This window comes from Acomys russatus, chromosome 15, assembly GCF_903995435.1.
Source record: "Acomys russatus chromosome 15, mAcoRus1.1, whole genome shotgun sequence".
Lineage (NCBI taxonomy): Eukaryota > Metazoa > Chordata > Mammalia > Rodentia > Muridae > Acomys > Acomys russatus.
Window position 1 is genome coordinate 63949779 of NC_067151.1, and position 23023 is coordinate 63972801.

The following is a 23023-nucleotide window of genomic DNA, read 5'->3' on the forward strand; positions in this document are numbered from 1 at the left end:
TTTTCCAACTGGCAAAGACCATGCACCCACGCAAGGCAGTTCCCTTTCTAGCCGACAAACATCATGCGCACTCTCAAGAGGCAGTTTCCAGTAGACAGACATCACGCACTCTCCCACGAGGCAGTTTCACATCCCACACTTGGGATCAAAACAAAAACATGTTTACATCCACTACACTCCCTCAACCAAAGAATTGATGAATAAAATATGGTACATTTACACAATGGAATATTAATCAACTATTAAAAAAACAATGACATCATGAAATTTTCAGGCAAATGGATGGAACTGGAAAACATCACCCTGAGTGAGTTAACCTAGACCCCAGGAGACACGTTAGCCACAGAGTACAGGATAAGTATGCTATAACCCACAGACCCAAAGTAACCTAAGCAACAGGTCAGGCCTAAGGGAGAGTGCTTGAATCACACTGAGAAGAGGAGCTCAAATAGACATTAAAGGTGGACAGATGGATGGAAGAAAGTGGGTAGGAGTGGGAGGGGAACAGGAGGTGTCCGGTGTGGATGGGGGCATGGCAGAAGAGAGAACTGAGAAAGAGAACTTGAATCAGTGGGGGATGGTATCTCTAGGACAAGCTAGAAGTTTAGGAAAATGGAAACTCCCAGGAACCTATGAGGTTGTCCCTAGCATTACAGAAGATGGAACATGAAATGGTCACCAGCTGTAACTAGGCTAGACGTCCAATGGAAGGACAGTGTTACCAACCAAGCCACAAAACCTTTGACTCACAATGTTTCCAGCCCACAAGAAGTGCAGACATACAAATATCTTTATCAACTATATTTTAGTGGTATTTATCTCTCTACATATTTCCTCCTTTACCCTGCCTTCCCATTCCAACTTAACCCTTCATTTTCCATCATTCTCCTTTCTAAATTTATTCCCATTATTATAAGGTATTTAAAACAAGGCCCTCAAAAGTCACCAAACTGATGTTTTCTATCACTATAATCCAAGCTGGCCAGATAATTTTCTGATTTTAGATATCAGAAATCAGAGAATTCCCTCAGATGACGCTTTAGGTGTGATTTGGAATATGTACTGCACCCTGTGGTATGTGCAGAGTCCTTTTGAAACATGCAGCAGTGGTGTCACCTAGCCTCAAGTGCTAAGCTGATGACTTTTTCCTGCGGGGACATGAAAAATGGCATTCTCAGCTAAGCCCTCCCCCTACTTTCAGAAGCATTGCCAGCCATAGGACCACCATGTGCTAGACTGAAGTTGATTCAGTGTCTATGTTCTTCTTATAAGTGTAGTTGCTAGTAGTTAACTTCCTTATACTAGTCTTCCCTCTTTAATTATTATATTATCATTCTTATCATAATATACTTTATATTCATTTTTATGTTTTAAGTTATAATTCAACATATTGAATTGTGGAAGACTTATTAATCACTTTATCAACACAGGAAGGCTCTAGCAACAGCACATTAAATATTTTTATTTCTTATTAAATATTTTTAAATTTTTTACATATATGTTTATATTATTACACATATATACAATAAACTACCTATAGCAGAAGAACCATGAAACAATCAGAAATTATATAAATGTCACATTCTTAATTTGGCAGCCTAGGAGAAAATATCTATCCTTTTTTGGTGTGTCTAAAATTCTGAATGTAAATCAATCTCCATCACATATTGTCATTAACAACTTAAAACATCTATCTAGACCTAAAAACATCTTAAATCCTAAAAACTAAGCTTAATCGTAAAACTAAACTATCTGGTCTTCAACCCCATCAGGGACTTGAGAAGGAATAAAATTGGTTACCTGAGTATACAGGGAGTGCAGGTTAGCAGCTTCCCAAATGAGAAGATGACAGAGACAGTTTGCTGCCTAAACAGTCACCCAACACTCTCTGTAACATTGGAGCATCATCTTCTGCCTTCTGGTCCAATGCATCTGACAGACATATTTGTGAGGCAGGAACTATTGAGGACTTGCTTACCTTGCCTTGGCAGAGTTTGGCAGTTGACTCTGCCTGCATCCAAGCTTGTCTTTTTAAAGGTAGAATTCTGTCTGTGGCAGAAATGAGGACATTTTGCCCACTGGCTTCTTTGCCAACATTTGAAGTCATCTCCATAAGGAGGTTCTTTGATGCTCATCATCTTCTTTGAGGTAGGCTGGGTATTGCCAGGAGTTAATCTGTCTTGTCAATGAATCTTTAAAATAATAAAAACATTTTAAATGTCATATTCTGTATTTGTCTGAGGTTTTTGAAGACCTTATCTAACTATTTTACCTTATCTTTCTATAGAATCATATATATCTGTTGCAACTAAGATTCTTGTGATAAAAACATACTAGTAATTGATATGACCATGATTTGATGAACTAACAATTAACTTGCACATTAAACATTTAATAATCTTTTCCCAGTTAGTCTTTCAAGAATACTGAAAGAATGAGAAAGAACAAGGCTGCCAAACATATTGATTATATGTAGCTTTATTGAGAAAGTTACCAAATTAAAGAATTAGAAGGCAGACCATGTCTTAGGATTATGAGAGTAAAGAAGTCTATGTGCTACAAAATGGCAAACAGCTGAGGTAGATACCTTTAGATCCAGTGAAGATGAAAGAGATAGAGTCTAAAACCAGGCAAGAGAATTTTAGACGACCAGTTATAAAATGCCCCATCACCTCCAGTTGCACCAAAACCCAGACACTGAGGGAGGAGGAATGGTCTCTGAGTCACTCACTTAACCCAGTGACTGTGTCCCGGAACAGGATATTTCCTATTCTGTAGAGTCCTGGTTAGACCAGCTGTACATGAATTTGCAATTTGCTTAGGAAGCTGTTGGACCAGCCCACAATCAAGTGACTTTACACCCCACTCGGTGGGGCAGCCGGTCCTATAAAAAGAGGCTTGTATGAAGGACTACAACACGCTTGGTCCTCAAGCCCTGGGCTACGGAGAACCTGGTGAGTCTAACCTCCAAGATTGATCTGTGTTTATGGTCTTCTCATGTAGCTAAGTTTGGAGAGAACAGTTTAGTGGTGCCACACTGTGATCATGGTTTAAATGTGAGTTACCGAATGAAACTTAGTAATTTAGTAGCGTGAAACATTATGTTAGCTAGTTTTGCTTTTGTGTGTAGGTGGTTGATGCCCATATGGGAAATGGGAAGGGTTGCTTTGAAGATTGCAGACCAGGATTTTTTATTTTCTTACATTCTGATGCCTTTTAGAGAAGGCAATTTCTTAGCAGGCACTAGACTTCTGTATGTTCCTCCGCATCTATCTTCTGGGATTTCATAGATGCTACAGGGTGCAGGCATTGGCTTTGAGATTACTTAGCATTTCAGATACTGGAATCACTGCTCCTGAATATGTTATTTTGTGCAAGTCATGCTACTTTGTTCTTTGGAACAGGGATGTTCCTGGGTGTGGGATAGGACCTTCCTTGCAGAAGGTTTTGCAAAGTTCAGTGAAACAAATGACTAACCTGGAAGGGAAATCCAAGAAAGTCCTAAAAGCAGAAGAGCTGGGGACTAATATGTGTAGATAAGAGAATTACTATCCAGTAATATTTAAACTAGAGCTTTCTCTGTGCGAATGATCTCTTCTGAGAGAAAATTGTCATGTGATGTCTTTCAGATCCTGAGACTTCAGCACGATGTCTTACCAACAGCAGCAGTGCAAGCAGCCCTGCCAGCCTCCTCCTGTGTGCCCACCCACAAAGTGCCCAGAGCCTTGTCCTCCTCCAAAGTGCCCAGAGCCTTGTCCTCCCCCAAAGTGCCCAGAGCCTTGTCCTCCCCCAAAGTGCCCAGAGCCTTGTCCTCCCCCAAAGTGCCCAGAGCCTTGTCTGCCTCCAAAGTGCCCTGAGCCTTGTCCTGAACCATGTCCCTCTCAGGTATGGCAGCAGAAATGCCCTCCCGTACAACCTCCCCCACCTTGCCAGCAGGACTATCAACCCAAGAGCAAATGAGGCCTCAGCAGTCATCAGGACCAAGGAAGAGAAAGAATCTTTCTCACACACATCCATAGTATCACATCTGTCTTCCATTCAAAGCCTACTGTACAGACGCAGAAGAATCTTCTCCGCACTTCGTCCTTCATGTGCCTGCTGTGACTGATGTGGAGAAGGCCTTTCTCTGGCACTGTTCTCACGCTGTTGTCAAGGGACTGCTGGAAATCACCCCCTTTTTTCAGTGCTTCAGTATCCCAGATGCTCAGAGAGAAGATCAGCTGATGTCTTCTCAGTATCCTCCTCAGAGCATGCTTTCCAAATCTGCGTGTCACTATTGTCCCATTTCCTGAATAAAATACAATGCTATTGGTGGTATTCATGTGCTCTTTTCTTCTAGTACTTACTTTACTGCCTTTATAACATGCTCATCTTCCTTTACTTTTAACCTTTGGTCCACATGCCCATCTGTAGAAATTGCATTTTGACTTTTGGATTATAACAATAATTTAGAATAATAACATATTTTTGGAACATAACAAAGACTACTTAGTGTTTGATTTATTTGAGGACAGATTATTTCATTCTACCATAACTATAATCTCTCCTTTTAGGAACGCTCACTTAAGATGATGTGATGTTCAGTCACGCATGTATGGCTGGGATCACATTCCTACCTATATCCCACACATTTGCTCTCACTTGCACCCTTACTCTGCCCTAATAGTTACATGTGTACATTAATGTGTCCTAGTTAATTTGTTCTGATTTTGTATTTTAAACAAACATGCCCATCTTGACTTTTATAACGTTTCTATTTTTCTTAACATAATGATATGCAGCTATATGGATTTGCATGAATACAACAAAATATCAATATTCTTTATGACTCAATATTCACTGTTTCCATGTCCATTATGTCTAACACAGTAGCCACCAGTCACTGCGACCACCACCTACAACATTATTAGGACCATTTCCACCACTGCCACAGAGATATTAACCACAGATAGTTCAGTGTTGAAGTGGCTTAGACATAACTAACTTGCATAGGAAATGTAACCCTAGAATATATTGTTACTTATATTCTACTCTTTTTTATATTCTCTTTACTTCTTATGTAATATAGAAGATAAAGGGCTGTAAAGGAATTGGGGGATCATCCCACTTAAATGTTTGGCAATTCTTAAAACACAAGTACAGAAGATATGTGGAAATAACTTTCAAAAAATTATTTGTCTCCATTCGACCTTTGACAATTTCTTCGACCTTTCTTTAATTGCCTATAATATTTAAATGAATTCTGCTTGTGTCTCATTTCTGAAGCTATTTTATGAGTCAATCTAATTCTTCCTGTGTTCAACTTGGTGCTTCCTGTGTTTGGTTATAGCTGTTAATACAACAGATATGGAGATTTTCCTCACAACTTGTGAGCACTCCAGTCAATTCAAGTTATGACAAATGACAACTCTGTTCAGTCTTAGGGACTGAGATATACTGTGGGATGTTTAGTCAGCTGGGCCAACACTGAAACCCTCATCCCTCCTATAAATGTGAGGCAAGGTTCCCATGTCTCCAGACAAAAAAATATAGACAATACAATTTCTAGGTCTCAGTGGGACTTTCAAGGCAAAATTTCTCACAGAGTAACATTAGTCTGTCATTACTTATCTGGTATATAAACAGCCAATTTCAAGACTAGGCCTATTTACATTTCATTTCTTCCCCAGATGAAGCTCATTTTTCCTGGTGGAGCCTCTGTTCTTAATCAATGCTCACGTTTTATGATTAGTTGCTCTCTTAAGTAGCTTGTCTCAAGATTTGGACTCCACAAAACAAGGAGTCTTTCAGCATTGGATAAAATTCCTATCTGGCTGTCAACTGTCAAAATGACAATCTGGAATAAGATATTTAACTCCTCCGTATGTCAACTTCACTTTCTTCCTAGAGTGAAAATAACTGAGTTATCCTGGGCATTAAGTGGCTCAGCGTAATGCCTGACAGATGATTAACTCCAAGGCATTATCATTGTATCAAGACCTTACAAGGTGCCATCACTGCTGGCAGTGCATTTGTCCTTGAATGTAGCTGCACTCCAGCTATGGTATGGAACGGAGGATTTGTGAACCTTTGAAAACCTTTAACATCATAATAGCTTTCTTCCTCCTCTGGCAAATGTATAATTGGTAAAGATTGTTCTTTTCATTCTCCCTTTTTGAATGTTCATGCTCTTGGTTGTACAGGAGATTTTTTTTTTTTAGCACTTATATTTACTTTTATTCTTTTTTTTTAATTTATTCTTGTTACATCTCAATGTTTATTCCATCCCTTGTATCCTCCCATTCCCCCCCCCCATTTTCCCATTATTCCCCTCCCCTATGACTGTTCCTGAGGGGGATTACGTCCCCCTATATATTCTCATAGGGTATCAAGTCTCTTCTTGGCTACTTGCTGTCCTTCCTCTGAGTGCCACCAGGTCTCCCCCTCCAGGGGACATGGTCAAATGTGAGGCACCAGAGTACGTGAGAAAGTCATATCACACTATCCACTCAACTGTGGAGAATATTCTGACCATTGGCTAGATCTGGGAAGGGGTTTAAAGTTTACCTCCTGTATTGTCCTTGGCTGGTGCCTTAGTTTGAGTGGGACCCCTGGGCCCAAATCTGCCTATCATATTGTTCTACTTGTAGATTTCTAGGACCCTCTGGATCCTTTTATTTTGCTGTTCTCCCATGCGTCTCTCATTTGGAGTCCCAATAGGATATCCCATTGAAGAGTGTGCCTGTTTATATGGCAATATCATACTTTTCTTTTTCTTAATTTTTTTCATTTATTATTTTTACTTTACATATACATTTATATTATTACACATACAATAAGCTACATATAGCAAGAAGGGCCACAAAACAATTAGGAATTATATAAATGTTACATTCATGGTGTTTTGTCTATTTGTATTTGGCAACCTTGGAGAAAACATCTTTACTATCTTGGTGCATCTACAATTCTGAATGTCAGTCTGTATCTATCATATCTCATCTCTGTCAACCTAAAAACATCTATCTAGACCTAAAAACACCTTAACTCCTAAACAACTAAGCTTAATTGTAAAACTAAACTATCTGGTCTTCAACTCCATCAGAGACTTGAGAAGGAATAAAATTAATTCTCTGAGTAAACAGAAAGTGCAAGTTAGCAAAATGAGAAAGTAACAGACAGTTCTATGCCTAGACAATCACCAAAAACCTCTCTATAACATTGGAGCATCACCTCAGCCTTCTGGCCCATTATATATGGCAGACATATTTGTGAAGCAGGACCTATTGAGGACTTGCTTACCCCATCTTGGCAGAGTTTGGTCATTGATTCTGCATACTTTTCTTATTACTAAGAAAAATAATATAATTTGAACTCTGAGATGGTGATAACTGTAGCACTGTTTTAATTTTTCATGTTTGTTTTAGGTATACTGGGCTTTTTTGTCTGTTTCCGTGTGAGTTTAAGATCAGCTTTTCTATTTCTGTGAAGAACTGTGTTGGAGTTTTTAATGGGGATTGCGCTGAATCTGTAAATTGCTTCTGGTAAGATTCCAGAAACCAATAAAGCAGGAATGGACTTGAAGAAAGCAATTGAGCTTCCTGAAGACAGTGCACAATTTTGCAGGTCTTTGTTGGATGTACCCTGGTAGGCATGAACCACAGAGGCTTGGAGGCTTTGTCCATAGGTTGGTTCTTGTTGTTGCTGATTGCCTTCCCATGCTTGACATTGTCGTATCACACACACACACACACACACACACACACACACACACACACACACACATATATATATATGGCATAGCATGAAAAAAATATTTGTTACCTACAACACTTTGCTGTAACCGAAGCATCTAGCAGAATTAGTCAGCTATGTGGTCAACTCTCATGAGAACAGGACAGGAAAGAGAGGTGACTTAAGAGAGCATCGGATGCATGTGCACATGCACACACACACACACACACACACACACACACACACACACACACACACACACACACACGAGAGGGGCGGGCGGGCGGCAGGGAGCAGTTTTACCCAGACAGTTGTGTTTCAGAGAGAACAAGTTAGACACAGGTACATCTAGAACAAGACAGAGAATGAGAAGGAGCCAGAAGATACGAACAGATTGTCGGGGTTAATTTTAGGCCAGGTAGAGCAATTTAGTCAGAAGCCAAGAGAACAGTTTGAATCAATCATCTTGGAGATGAGTTTGGGCCAGAAAAGCTGAGTTAAATAAGCCATCCAGGGTTCAGAAAGAGATAGAAAGGGTGAGTTTATTCAGCAGTAAACCACAGAGATAACAATTACATATGGTGAATAAAAGTTACACTTTTGTTCATTAAAGATAACTACCTCTCTTTCTCCCTCTACCTATTAAATGCAAACAGTTCATCAGCTAGTGATGAGGTTTTATATTTAAGCTTATCTCTCCATGCTGAGTTTTTGTCTGTCTTAACCTTGCACTGGTCTTGTGCACACTGCTCCAATTGCTGCAAGTTTATACTGTTATGCCCAAATTTTGAGAGACTCCCTGAACAGACCACCCAAAAGCCGAGTCCAAACGCAATGGCAAGGAAGTCTTTATTGCAGGTTCTAACCCGGGCCACCCTCTAATGCACTGACACAGCAGATGCAGGAAAGTGGCCTCTAGTCTCAATTGAGAGGAGTTTTTATAGGTTGTAGATAAAGAAATGGTTTTTACAGTATATGATTGGATGGCGTTTGGGCAGAAAAGCTGTAAGCAGGGAGTTACAAGCCTTGGTGTTTTGTGGTTGGGTAATAGGTGTAGGGCCTTATTAACAGTACCAACACCTGCTGTGGGTTCCATTTCATTAAGCTGGTCCTTAAACGTAATCAGGAAGTAGTTGGTTACTTCCATAACAGACATGACACTACTTCACCAGCTGGCATATGGTATCAGGCCAGTCAGTGTAGCTCGTAGGTTTCACGGAGAGGTGAGACTAATAATTGTTTTACCCTCTGGCAATATGTAATTCCAGAGTCATGAAAGCTAGGTAGTAGGGACAAGGTTTTTAGGTGAGTGTCTGTGTTATTTCTTCCTATTCTATGTCTCAAGTGTGTGGTATCTTCAGCAATAGTCAGATGATCAAAAGATAAATTTCTGGAGGGTAGCCAAGAGTATTGTCAACAGCCTAAACTGTTTCATGGCCTATGGGACCCCACTGACCAAAATTCAGAAGAGATAATTATTTCCTGGTACTGGGGTTTTTATTTGCTAATATAAATTGCCAAGTTACAGTCTTGTGAAGTAACTACTAAAACTCCTTTTTTACATGTGTACACATTTAAATTTGGGGCCCTTCTCTAGCAGCAGGCATACAAATGGCTTTATCAACTATACTTTAGCAAGAGTTATCCCTCTTCATATTTCCTCCTTTATTCTGCCTTCCCATTCCAATTTAGCCCTTCATATTCTGTCTTTCACCATCCATTCCCTTTGGTATGAGGTACTTAGAACAAGAACCTCAAAAGCAAGCAAACTGCCGTTATCTGACACTACAATCCCAGCTTGCCAGGTCCGCTTCTGATTTTTGGATATCAGAAATGAGACACTTCCCTCAGATGATGCATCAGATGTAATTGGGACTATGGAGAGTAGTAAGTGACATATTGGATGGATTCTATTGACTCTGCCCTGTGCACTGGCCTGTGTGACCCATGCACCAGTGATGTCACCTCGCCTCAAGTGACGAGCCGATGGCTCTTTCCCCTGAGGGACACGCACAACGCATTCTCAGATAAGCCCTCTGCCTTTTGCTCAGAAGCATCGACAGCCACAGGAACCTGATGTTCTTGACTGAGGTTGACTCAGTGCTCATGTACTTCTCAGAAGCAGAGCTGGGACTACGTAAAACATTGTTTCACCTTCCTCATTCTCCATTTCCTTCTTTAATTATAAGGTAATAGTATTTGTGTATTCTTTTTACTTTTTAAGTTAAAATTCAATTACATTGATTCTTGGAAGCCTTCCTCAACACATTGTGCACCCTATAGGGCTCTAGCAACAGCAGTTTACACATTTAATATTCTATTTCCAGCCTGGGTCCCTAGAATATTGATGGAATAATAAAGGACAAGGCTCTCAAACATACTGGTTACACATGGCTTTATTTGATAAATAGTCATCAAATTACACAATTAGGAGGTAAACCAGGTCTTAATCTTATGAGAGTAAATAAATCTATGTTCTTCAAAATGAGGAGCAGGTGGAGTAAATAGTTTTTAGATCCAGTGAAGATCTAGCAGTTAGTGTCTAAAACCAAGAAAGAGAATTTGTGACAACCAGTTAAAACACACTCTTAGCTCTTCCTGCTGCAATAAAATACTGAAGTTGAGAAAGATGGGACGGTCTCTGAGTCACTGAAATCACCTAGTGACTATGTCCAAGAACAGGATATTTCCTATTGAACAAAATATTTCCTATTTTGGAGAGTCCCGGTTAGGCAAGTTATACATGGATTTGAATTTTGGACAAGCCCCAATCAAGCAGTTTTACATCCTACTGGGTGGGGCAGCCGGTCCTATAAAAAGATGCTTGTATGAAGGACTACAACACGCTTGGTACCCAAGCCCTGGACTACGGAGAACCTGGTGAGTCTGAATTCCTGAACTGATCTGTGTTTATGGTCTTCTCATGCGATTTAATTTGGAGAGGGGAGTTTTCTAGTTCCAAATTGTGATTAAAAACGTTAGCTTTAATCTGAAATTTAGCAATGTAATAGAGTGATATACTATGTTAGTTTGTTTTTTATTTTGTGTGTAGATTGTTTATCAATAGGAAGGGCTGCTTTGAAGAAGATTGTAGAATGGAAATTTTTTTATTTTCTTAAATTTTGGTGCCCTTTACAATCTTTGTTTGTTTGTTTTTGTTTTTTAAGACAGGGTTTTTTTTTTTTTGTGTGTGTGTGTGTGTGTAGCCTTGGCTATCCTGGACTCACTTTGTAGACCAGGCTGGCCTCGAACTCACAGCGATCCACCTGCCTCTGCTTCCCAGTGCTGGGATTAAAGACGTGTGCTACCAGGCCTGGCAGGTTATATCTTAACAGGCATTGGATTTTTGCATTTTTCTAGGCATCCTCTCCTGTGAACACTATCTTCTAGGATTTCACAAGTGCTAATGGTGATAAAGACTAGTTTTGAAATTACTTAGTGTTTCAGAATTTGGGATTTCCATTCTTGAATATGTTGTCTTATGCAAGCAATGCTACTTTGTTCTTTGGAACAGAGATGTTTCTGGTTATAGGGTGTGTAAGCACAGAAGGAATTGCAAAGTTAAATGAAACAAATCCCTAAATTCAGAGGGAAAATCCAGGAAGTCCTAAAAGAAGAGTTGGGGGATTAATGTGTGTATATGAGAGAATTACTATTCAATCTATAAACTTAAACTTTCTCTATGAGAGAATTACCACTTGTGAGAATGAAATGTCATGTAATGTTTTTCAGATCCTGAGACTTCAACATAATGTCTTACCAAGAGCAGCAGTGCAAACAGCCGTGCCAGCCTCCTCCTGTGTGCCCAGCCCCGAAGTGCCCTGAGCCTTGTCCTCCTCCAAAGTGCCCAGAGCCTTGTCCTCCTCCAAAGTGCCCAGAGCCTTGTCCTCCCCCAAAGTGTCCTGAGCCTTGTCCTCCCCCAAAATGTCCTGAGCCTTGTCCTGAGCCGTGTCCCCTTCAGCCATGCCAGCAGAAATGCCCTCCTGTGCAGCCTCCTCCACCATGCCAGCAGAAGTGCCCACCCAAGAGCAAGTGAGGGCCTCAGCAGTCATCAGGACCAGCGGAAGAGAAGTGAATTCATGTCAAGTGCTTCCGTGGCAGCACCTCCATCTTCCTTTCAAAGTCCATTTATAGATGCAGAATAATTTTCATCCTTCACCCATAACACCAGTGATGATCTCTGATAGGGAAGGAATATCCCTGCGGATATTCTCCTGTTGCCGTCATCAAGGGGCTGATGAAAATGGTCCTTCCTTGGTGTTCCAGTACCCCAGTCTGTCTGTCACCTGGGCTGGGGCATATGTAACTTGGACAATTGTCACTGTCATTTCATATTCTGAATAAAGTACAAGTTTGGAGGTCATATGGAAAATTGCCTTATGGTTAGTACCCTTTCTCTCTCATCTGATTCTGTATTATTTACTTTTATTTTCCCTGTACATAAGTCCCTCAAAATAAGCAACTTAAGGAAGGGAGACCTTATTTTTGCCTACAATTTGAGAGAGTACAGTCATACTGTTGAAGGCATGGTGGCAGATGAACGGTCCCATTGTATGTACTATTAATGAGTGAATAGCATACAAGAAGTGGGCCCATGTTTTGGAGCTCAAATTCTATTCCCCGTTACCAGCAAAGATCCACCTCCTTAAGGCTCTACAGCTTTCTAAACAGTTCTAACCTCCAGATTCGAGCACATGATATTACGGAGAGCACTTCCCACTCACCCACAGAGACTGTCTGGCCAAGACTCCCATCATCAATCTTCTCTGAGTTTGAAGCTGTGCTAAATATTAATTTAAAAATTCTTCAAACTCCTGTTACTGCCTTCAGTTACCACTTGACTCTTTTGAGGAACAAATTATTCACATATTCAGAAATTCAATTCCTCCATCCCCCTGTTCAGGAAACTAACATTTACATCATGAACTTGTTCTTGGCATAGAATTTTATTAGCATTTTCATTACATTTAGCACAGTGCCTGAGAAGGAATTAGTAAATAGTCATTTGTCAACAGCCTCTGCCCATGATTATATACATGTATATGTGACTTACATGTAACTAGTATAGGAAATATTATTTTAAATGTATTATTCTGTACATTTCACTTTCTAATCAAACTTTGTTTTCTATATAATATTTCAGGAAAGTAAAAATTTGGGGGAGTCAGTGGGGTGCCATGTGCATACTCCTCACAGTCCTTAAAACAGGGACTACAGAATAAAAGGAGGGAACAGGGGCAAAGGTATAAAAGTGTCTGTCTCACCCCCATGCATGCCACATTTTTTCTAGCCACCACAAAACGCCACATCCTCACTGTTGCACACCTGAATTGTTCTGACTCCATTTTTTGAAGCATAGTGGGTAATTTCAATATTAGTTAGATTTGCAGAGTCACTTTTATGCAGCTCAGTTACCAAGTACCCAGCCTTTTAGTCATGTCGGGTCTCACGTATTGTGGGTTTTCAAATGGGATTGTAAGTGGGTGAGTCTTCTCTTAAGTTTAAACTAAAATAATCATAACGTCACTAATGTTGTCAGATTAGAGGTGCCTTGAAGATAGACCCGAATCGTTGACTCTCTGGAGTAGAGCCTGTGTTCCGTCTGTGGAAACTGAGTTACACCTGCAATGGCTGCTTCAAGGGGTGCGTGATCAAAGTGTCCTTAGGGGATTGATCTAAATGTCGCAAAGTTGATTGTGCCTTTCTGGAGGTCTTTTGTGGCAGTCATTTAATATTAAATGTTGAACATTGCTCCTGAATAAGAGTGGAATTTTCTGTTGCATCACTCGAAAAGAAAATTCCTCATAATATGAGCGAGGCACAAAACCATAGTAAGATGCTATAGGAGGAAGAAATGTGTAATCTTCTAGCACTTGTGTTTGAGAAACTAAACATTCTCGGGGATTGAAAGGATAAAAGTCGATGTCTTTACCAGAACTTCCACTTACTAAAAGTATAGGGCAGCTTATCCTGCGGATGCTCTCACTGGAAACTGGCGCTTTAATTTCCTGAGACATGGACAGGTCCGTCTACAGCATCAGGGTCCCTTCTGCGTGCTTCCTCTTGTGTTGTATTTCCCCCCTCTTCCACAGAGCTTAGAGTCACGTCTGTCTCGAAGGTCTCCCTTGCTAAAATCCCTCTTCTCAGTTCCAAGCATCATCTCCAAAGCATCAACAAGCCTCTCACTCTGCCTGTAATGGTGTCCACTCAGAAGCGAGCCAAGGTCCGGGTGCCTCGTGACCAGAAATCAACGGGAACACCATGACCTCTGAAACCTAGCATAAAGTTGAGAATTATGCAGAAGTCTCTGACAAGACTAACAGATGTGTTGTAGACACTTATTTGTGACATGAATAGCTAATTTTGTTACTTTGGCAGCTGAACTTTCATTTAGCTTCTAGGACGTGACTCATGTTTTCTGGTGGAATCTAAGTTTCCCTTCTGGTCAGATAAAGCTCTGACCCAATCATCTGGTGAGCCAGGTTTTGCTTCCAACTCTTATGAGGATTGCAGCGGGCGTGCGTGCATATTGTATTTGAGTTTGTGTGTGAGTGTGTGCAGGTTGTGTGTAAGTGTGTGCAGGTTGTGTGCGTGTGTTTGTGTGTGTATGTATGTATGTGAGCACGTGTGTGTGTGTGTGTATGTGAGTGTATGTATTTATGTGAGTGTATGCATGTTGTGTGTATGTGAGAGTGTGTGTGTTTTAATGAGTACTTATTCCCTAGACCACACCCCTCTAGGGAGCCTCCTAGAGGACTGACTGAGATAACAATTGTGGTGACTATGAGTCCACGCTTGTTGAATTATGGGTATGTAGAAGAAATGAGTAAAAAAGAGGCATGTGGAGCTGGGGGGCCCTGTGATGGAGCAGTTGGCCTGGAGCAAGAGCGAGGTCGAGCTGTGTCCAAACCCCAAAACTCTCATCTTGAGACAGGCAGGAGTAGGACCATTCTCTCCCTGCCCTAGGCTTTCATGTCCCAGCAGATATGGCCTTATGGTCCCCACCTCTGCCACCAGGTGGCAGGTGAGAGGCCAGGGTACAGGCTAAACTTCCTCTTTCCTTATGAGGTCATGTCCAGAAAGCACCTGGAATTCCTCTTCATGAAAATAAGGCATCTCTAGCACCTTGGCCCCAGCCAATGACGTACACTCCCAGCAAAAGCCTTCACCCACTCCCCAAAGATTTGTTCCCCTCACTTAAATGAGCTGCCTCCCTGAAGCCTGCCTCACGAGAGTCTGTTCTTCTCAAGGGTCACTGCTGACTGAGTTCTCCATGCAGCAGCCATCCCTGCCTTGCTCCCGCTCCTAGGCTCCGCTGTTTGTGACCACTTGGCCATCACCTACAGGAGGGCAAGCGGGCCAGGAGCAGCAGGGGCAGATTCGCTTCTGTTGGAAGATTTCTTGAAGTGAGCAGAAGCAGGTGACTAAGTTAGAAAGCAAGAAGCCCAATTTGGGGATGGAGCACTCGAGGTTAGATAATTCAGATCCACCTTGGCCAAGAACTAACTAAACTCTAGAGTGACCCACTGAGCCCTGGGTGCTCAACGCAAAAGCCTCTAATGGCATTGGTTAGCTCTCCTCTGGCATCCTGGGAATCCTCAGTGGGAAGAGTCAACCACCCACCAGGGCCAGGATTGGATGTTAGTGCCAGGATCAGGTGTCAATCAAAGGAAGCCTTTTTATGTCCTTCAGGTGTCTGCGAATAGCCTTCGTTTCACCGGGAAAAGTAAGAAATCGCTGAGTCAGACAACAGCACACAGTCCGAAGTGGAAGGAGATTTAATAGGAACCGAACAGAAGGGAATCACTTGTATCTTGATCCCTCTTCAGAAGACTTCTGAGTGCACAAACTAGTTTAGCTACCAAGTCCTCAATTGAATTCAGAAACTCAGGGGCCCCACATGTATAAGTTAAAACACTTCTGTAGCACATAAATGAGAAGTGGGGACTGTGATGCGAAGCCCTAGTATGCTCAAACAGAACGGAGTTTGAGCCTCAGTGTCCATCTGGTGATCAGCTTCCCCGAGGGACAACTTTGTAATACAGTCGTATTACTTTTGTGTTGTCTTCTGTTGGGCCAGTACTGGAGTGACAGTTGAGGGACAGGGCTCAGGAGCCTTGGGGTGGCAGGGCTCGGGAGCCTTGGGGTGGCAGGGCTCGGGAGCCTTGGGGTGGCAGGGCTCGGGAGCTTTTGGGTGACAGGGCTCAGGAGCCTTGGGGTGACAGGGCTCAGGAGCCTTGGGGTGGCAGGGCTCGGGAGCCTTGGGGTGGCAGGGCTCGGGAGCCTTGGGGTGGCAGGGCTCAGGAGCCTTGGGGTGACAGGGCTCGGGAGCCTTGGGGTGGCAGGGCTCAGGAGCCTTGGGGTGGCAGGGCTCAGGAGCCTTGGGGTGGCAGGGCTCGGGAGCCTTGGGGTGGCAGGGCTCAGGAACCTTGGTGTTGCAGGGCTCTTTGATTTGGGAGACACATGGCTCCTGAGGTGGCGGCTGGCAAGGCTGTTTCACTTGCTGCTCGTGCAGCTGGGGAGGAACTGTGCAGGGCTGCTTCTGCTGGTGTGAGCTCATGCTTCAAAGATAGCAGGACCTAGAAAGAGAATAAATGATGCATGAAGGAATGGATTGGCAAGAACCCACAGGCGGTACCACTTCCAACGACCTAGCAAGTGAAAGTTCTCCTTTCTCTCTCTACCACGAAGGCACTTTGTCCTGGTGACCTGTGTAGTTCTAAACAAGCAGAGATTTTCTGGCTGCCTTCTCTTCCTACATAACATAAGGCACAGTTAGCAGAGGGCTTTGGTAGGAATATGAGACATTGGCTCACATGGAAATGTGATGGAAAATAACACAAACTACTGCACCAACCAAGGACAATACATGCAGTAAACCTAGACCCCCTATTCAGATCTAGCCAATGGACAGCACATTCTCCACAGTTGTGTGGAGAGCGGGGACTGACTCTGACATGAACTCTGATGGCTCCTATTTGACCATTCCCCTTGGTGGGGCAGCCTGATGGTACTCAGAGGAAGGGGAAGCAGGCTACTAGGATGAGACCTGATAGGCTGTGATCATATGGTGGGGGAGAAGGTCCCTTTCTGTCATAGGCCTAGGGGAGAGGGATAGGGTGAAAGAGGGGGGAGGGGCGAATGGGAAGATGCAAGTGCGGGGATAACAATAGAGATGTAATATGAATAAATTATTTAAATAAAAAATCAATACATATTATATACTAGTGGAAAAAAGAAAATAAGAATAGTAAAATGCTCACAGCCCACTGTTCATCTACAGTAAATGTCTTACTACTGTGGAATCCCTGTGGCCACTCCAGCATGCCTCACCATCACATGCAGACCATGTGCTCCTCTGCCTCAGGCGATCCTCTCACAACTCCTGGCTCAGACTTTCCCAGTTGCCACAGACTGCGTGTTATGCCAACTTTAGGCAGCTTTTCTAGAGCGAACACTTCATAAATTTTTGTCTTCCCAAACTACCACAGGACTGGCCCCTGTCTCCTGGTACCGACTCCTCACAGTGCTGCCTATAGTTCTTATGCTTCTAAATAAGAGGCTGTTTTATAGAGCAAACTCCTCTTTGCCTAAATTATCTTTTAGCAGTTCCAAACACCGGAAACAGCAAACTCATAAACGTTTTTGTTGAAAGAACAAAAGTCTCCTCATTGGAACCGTAGAAACCGAAGAAGGAGCTGCCACTAAAGTGTGATAGGTCTGTGTTCTGCTTCTTACCCAGACCCAGACCCAGCCAGGCTTGATCAGGCCAGCCAACTACACCTGAAGTCCCTTCAATACGTGATTACTTTAAAAAGAAAGTTTCTAGGATCTATAATTCAGGTGATTCGCCTATATTATGACTGAATTTCAATAAGAGGAGAAAGAAAAAGAAGATGTCTCAAGTGCAGAGAAGGCTCCAGTAAAAGCCACAGAAATGCATAAAGTTTCCACGTAGAGAGGCTTACCTGGTGTATGGAGGACAGGTGGTGTGGCCACTGGGATCTGGTGTAGCATCCTCTTCACATTCGCCTTTTTATAGAAGGAGCAAGCCCTGCCTCAAGGAAATGGGCGCTTTTGGGACTGCTGCATCTCCATTGCTCACCTGCCTGATGTGATTCACCCTAGGTGCTCCACCCACTTCTGTGATGGCGCCAGCAATGTGATTCCCCCCCCCCCCAAATGCTGACAACTATGCCATCTGAGCACTAACCCTGAAGAATATGGCCCTGTCTTCAAGTGTGATGTGTACGGGGCATGGGGTTGGTTGATACGGGCTGAAAGAACAAGAAGAAAATTATGAGAAATCGAGTGTTAGAAACTCTGTCTTATGGTTGTCATCAGTAGCACCTCAGGTCAGATGAGCTTACTGGGTGGGTCAGGATCGTAGTGGGCGAGGGATAACCAGTAGGCGTTTCCTCCTCTGGGAGGCTGTGGTAATAATGTCATTACTTTCTTCTACTGGGGGCAACTTAGGCCACACTTCTACTTATCTGTCACTTAGTGGGACTTAGCCCCAAGAAGGAGATAAAAAACATATAAACAAAGAAGCAAGCAGACAAAAATGCTAAAGTGACTTTCCTCCATTAAGAGCCCTTTCGCCAAGGAAAAATACAGAAATAAAAGGCACAAGGCTGGCAGTCTCTCTCAGAGGAGGGGACCTCTGAGCTGTGTACACTGAGAGGACCATTACCCTTCAGGTCCAGAGCTGACTTGGTTCTATTCTGGCCACTTTTTCTATCTTATACAGCAAAGTCTTGGGCAGATGGTTTCAGATAATGGATACTGAGGAGAAATCGGGATATTGGTGGGCAGTGGCGAGGTGGGTTGTTATGGTGGTGGGCATTTGAAGAGTATAGTCACAAATTCTAGGAAGCACATGTACAGGGTGTGCGGGAGAGATTTCAGGGGAGACAGGCAAGCAGAGCATCTTTTCTCTAACTCAGCCACATATTAAAGGATGAAGGGGCCGTGCTAACAGGAGGTTTCTCCTTCAGAAAGAGAAAGAAATGTTTCTCCCAGAAGCTATGACCACATTTATCTAACCCATAAAGATGATTTCCTGCTCATCACATGTCCGCCATCACGACATAGGCTGGCTCATCTCCCTTTCCTGCTCACCACATGTCCGCCATCACGACGTAGGCTGTCTCGCCTCCCTTTCCTGCTCACCACATGTCCGCCATCACGACGTAGGCTGTCTCGCCTCCCTTTCCTGCTCACCACATGTCCGCCATCATGATGTAGGCTGTCTCGCCTCCCTTTCCTGCTCACCACATGTCCGCCATCACGACGTAGGCTGTCTCGCCTCCCTTTCCTGCTCACCACATGTCCGCCATCACGACGTAGGCTGTCTCACCTCCCTTTCCTGCTCACCACATGTCCGCCATCACGACGTAGGCTGTCTCACCTCCCTTTCCTGCTCACCACATGTCCGCCATCACGACGTAGGCTGTCTCGCCTCCCTTTCCTGCTCACCACATGTCCGCCATCACGACGTAGGCTGTCTCGCCTCCCTTTCCTGCTCACCACATGTCCGCCATCACGACGTAGGCTGTCTCGCCTCCCTTTCCTGCTCACCACATGTCCGCCATCATGACGTAGGCTGTCTCGCCTCCCTTTCCTGCTCACCACATGTCCGCCATCACGACGTAGGCTGTCTCGCCTCCCTTTCCTGCTCACCACATGTCCGCCATCACGACGTAGGCTGTCTCGCCTCCCTTTCCTGCTCACCACATGTCCGCCATCACGACGTAAGCTGTCTCGCCTCCCTTTCCTGCTCACCACATGTCCGCCATCACGACGTAGGCTGTCTCACCTCCCTTTCCTGCTCACCACATGTCCGCCATCACGACGTAGGCTGTCTCACCTCCCTCCTATTTCCTTACCAGAAATTGTGAGTCACTAGAAAGTCTCTATGAATACTCCATTCCTTATACAACCAAACCCCCTAATAGACAAAAACTGTCGAATTGATATAAGAATTTAGGAAATCAGCCTAAAGTCTTGAGATATTCATCATAAAACATGATTTCCTTTTTGTTTCTCTTGTCTACAATGAAAATCAACTTAAGAAAACAACTTTTAGTAATAAGAGAAAAACTCATTGAGGGAACCCACCATATTTGGGTGAGTGTTCTTTGGACTCAACACAGAGAGATTCTTTCTCAGATAAAACTGCCGTGTTCCCTGTCAGCTCATTTTAATCCCATGTGTTTCACTTTCTCCACGAAAACTTCAAAATAATCTAGTGTAGAACAAAGTAAGAACATTACGCAATTTCCATGCCCCTTTTTGACCGCATTAAAGAAAATTCCAATTTCTCCAATGTCCATCTGGTCTCATATTCAAAACACAGCCCATTTGCTCTCACACCTCAAGATCTCAGGCTCAGTGCTGTGGCAGATTGCGACACGTGGTGACTCATGGGATATCCCAATACAGAGCGTGATCAGTTAATTGCCAAGCCAAATGTGAGGCTTGTGAAAGAGTGAGTTAGGGAGCTTCGTGTGATGGCACGTCCTGGGACCTCCTTCCTGGGGTGTGTGCTCAGCACTCGTGATGCTTCCTGCAGCCACAGTGGGTTGTAGGAGACAATGGAAAATTTGAGGGTCTGTAGCTCTATAAAATCAAGCTTCCCCGGTTCGTTCATTCAAAGAAGTTTTTGAGTGTCTATAGGACACTTGGCACTTTGATGTATCGGTGAAAAAACGGCAAATACATTGAGCCATGTGGACTGCCCACAGTGGAGGAGAAGGTAGAAATTCATTATAAATTAAAAAAAATATATATATATATATTATGGGAATGAAAATGTTATATGTAGTGCTATAAAAAATATAACAATGTAAGCAATTATGAGCACCAAGGAGGTATTAGTATTTGTAAACACTCTTCCAGGAGGTGGCACAGAGACATAACCCCAAAGAACTGGAGCTACTGGGCTATCTGAGGGCAGAGTATTCACAGTAAGACACTATCTGAAGCAAATGCTTTAGGTAGACATCCAGAGAAAATGCTGGAGCTGCCTCGCATGCTCTAGTGTCACAGGGACTGAGACAGAGACCACAGTTGCGGCGAGTCCTTCTCAGAGCAGGATGACTCATCTTCCCACAGGCCTGTACATGTCTCTGCTTAAACCATCCTTAGGAGAGGGTGCCAAAGAGATGTCTCTTCCTGTGCTCAATTGTAACATTCCTTCGTCTTTTTGCTTTTGGTGGTGAGAACTTCTACTCTATAATTTAAGGGTTATATTTACTAGAGATAAAACTCTCATCTAAATTATGTTAATATAGGGAATTTACCTACTGAGGAAAAAATTTCAGCAACTCTTTAAAATATATTTTATTAATTTATTCATACTGCATCTCAATTGTTATCCCATCCCTTGTATCCTCCCATTCCTCCCTCCCTCCCGCTTTCCCCTTACTCCCCTCCCATATGTCTGTCACTGAGGGGGACCTCCTCCCCCTGTATATGCTCATAGGGTATCAAGTCTCTTCTTGGTTCAGCAACCCTTTTTGAGTTTAGTTATGTATGTGACAGTAAGACTCGTGAGTCACTTAATTTGTTGAAGACAGAACTGGCCTGGAGCAGCTGGTCATTCTTCAGTGACAGGGTCCCAAGAGAGAGGACCAGGTGATAAGAGAATAGAAAAGTTTGGAATTGGGGTGTCTTGTACAAGGTACCTTATTAAGAAGTACAGAATCTTTTTTTCTTTTTTCTTTCTTTTATTTTGAGATTATAATATAATTACATTATTCCCCCTTCCACCCAAGTATTCTCATATACCTCTGCTTACTCTCTTTCAAATTCATGGCATTATAAATTCATATGCTGTCAAATACATATATATATATATATATATATATATATATATATATATATATACACATACATACATACATACAAACATATGTATTCCTCAATGCATGAATACAAACAACTCAGTCTATATATACTCAGTTTGTATGTTTTCAGGGAGGGACATTTAGTATTTAAAATACTAAATGGTATTCTAAATTTCAGACCACTTAGAATAACTAGTAGGTGGAAGTACAGAATCTTATGTCCTATTCCCAGGAGAGAGGTGGGACAGAGTCAGCAGAAACTGTCATACAATGGGATGAAGTCCGTAAGAAGCTAATCAAGAAATGTTGACCAAGGGAACAGAGTATCTCAGGAGTGCTATAGACAGAGAAGATAGCAGCCCTGGGCCTAACAACCTTAGCCTTACATGGTAGAAAGAGTTGGGTGTTCAGTATCCAAAACCACAGCTCCCTCAAGGCCCTGGCTCCATGCCATTACATATTCTGCCCGTCATATTCCTGGCTTTAAAGGAGGAGTTGTGTTCCCTCTCTGCACAGGAGGGCCTCAGAAAAGCCTCGGATCATCCCAACCCTCAAATTACAATTGTGCATTAAAAAACTCTTCTTAATAAAGTTATGTTACATATTGTATTACAAGTATATGAAACTATGATGGGATGCCGTTTCATATACATGTCTATGAAACTATGATGTGATGCTGCTATGATGGTAACTGACCAATTGGAAACTAACCAAGTACACCATTTATTAGTAGCCATCTGATACTTATTTTTGTTTCTCCACTACAAAGGCTCAATAAGATCTTAAGAGGTTTGCAATTCAATATAGTATTTTAGTCTTTGCTAGAACAGAAAAGACATATGAAAGCAATCAAGAAGATTCAAATAAAAAAGGAATAAGTCAAATTATCTTTATTTTCAATGATATGATGTATGATTTTATATGTAAAAGACTTCAGAGACTCCACCAGGAAACTTCTGCATCTTATAAACAGTTTTAGCAAAGTAACAGTATACAAAATTAACACACAAAAATTGGTAATCTTCCTACATACAAAGGACAAACAGATTGATAAAGGAATCACAGAAACAGTACCTTTCACAATAGCCACAAAACGTTATCATGGGGTGTCTATAACCACTGTGTAATCAAAACTTGAAGACACAGGAAAAAGAAATTGTAGAAGACACCAGAAGATGGAACTATCTCCCATGCTCATGGATCAGTAAGCTCAATATTGTGAAAATGGCCATTTTACCAAAAGCAATCTAGAGACACAATGTAAGCCCCATCAAAAATTCAACACAATTCTTCATAGAAATTGAAAAAACCAATCTTCATGTAGAAACACACACACACACATACACACATGCACAGAGACTCACAAGCAGTATAGCACAAACAATCTTGAATACTAAAATACCTGCTGGAGATATTGACACCTGAGATTTCAAGTTACATTACAGAGCTATAGTAATAATAAT

General features: G+C 42.4%; 4 protein-coding genes across 6 annotated transcripts in view; 2 read left to right on the forward strand and 2 right to left on the reverse strand.

Moving 5' to 3' along the window:
- Window positions 1–3960, forward strand: part of LOC127199519 (small proline-rich protein 2I-like) — a 46172-nt gene extending 42212 nt beyond the window's left edge. The window contains exons 2-3 of the mRNA XM_051157653.1: window positions 3630–3798; window positions 3892–3960. Of these exons, the coding sequence (XP_051013610.1) occupies window positions 3649–3798; window positions 3892–3960 (219 nt within the window). The 5' untranslated portion in view covers window positions 3630–3648. The remainder of the gene's footprint in view (window positions 1–3629; window positions 3799–3891) is intronic.
- Window positions 1–23023, reverse strand: part of LOC127199503 (cornifin-A) — a 219034-nt gene that overhangs the window by 146133 nt on the left and 49878 nt on the right. The window lies entirely within an intron of this gene.
- On the forward strand, window positions 11462–11746 carry LOC127199514 (small proline-rich protein 2D-like). The gene has a single exon (XM_051157648.1). It carries the CDS (start codon window positions 11462–11464, stop codon window positions 11744–11746), a length of 285 nt encoding a protein of 94 aa, XP_051013605.1.
- LOC127199502 (cornifin-B) lies at window positions 15646–16288 on the reverse strand. 2 transcript variants are annotated; one of them, XM_051157633.1, is made up of 2 exons: window positions 16139–16288; window positions 15646–16090 (listed from the first exon to the last, which is right to left on the reverse strand). In XM_051157633.1, the coding sequence occupies exons 1-2, from the start codon at window positions 16268–16270 to the stop codon at window positions 15761–15763; spliced, it is 462 nt and encodes a 153-aa protein (XP_051013590.1). In that variant the 5' UTR covers window positions 16271–16288; the 3' UTR covers window positions 15646–15760. The 2 variants fall into 2 exon arrangements, with proteins under 2 accessions (XP_051013590.1, XP_051013589.1); XM_051157632.1 differs by having other exon boundaries at window positions 15646–16288.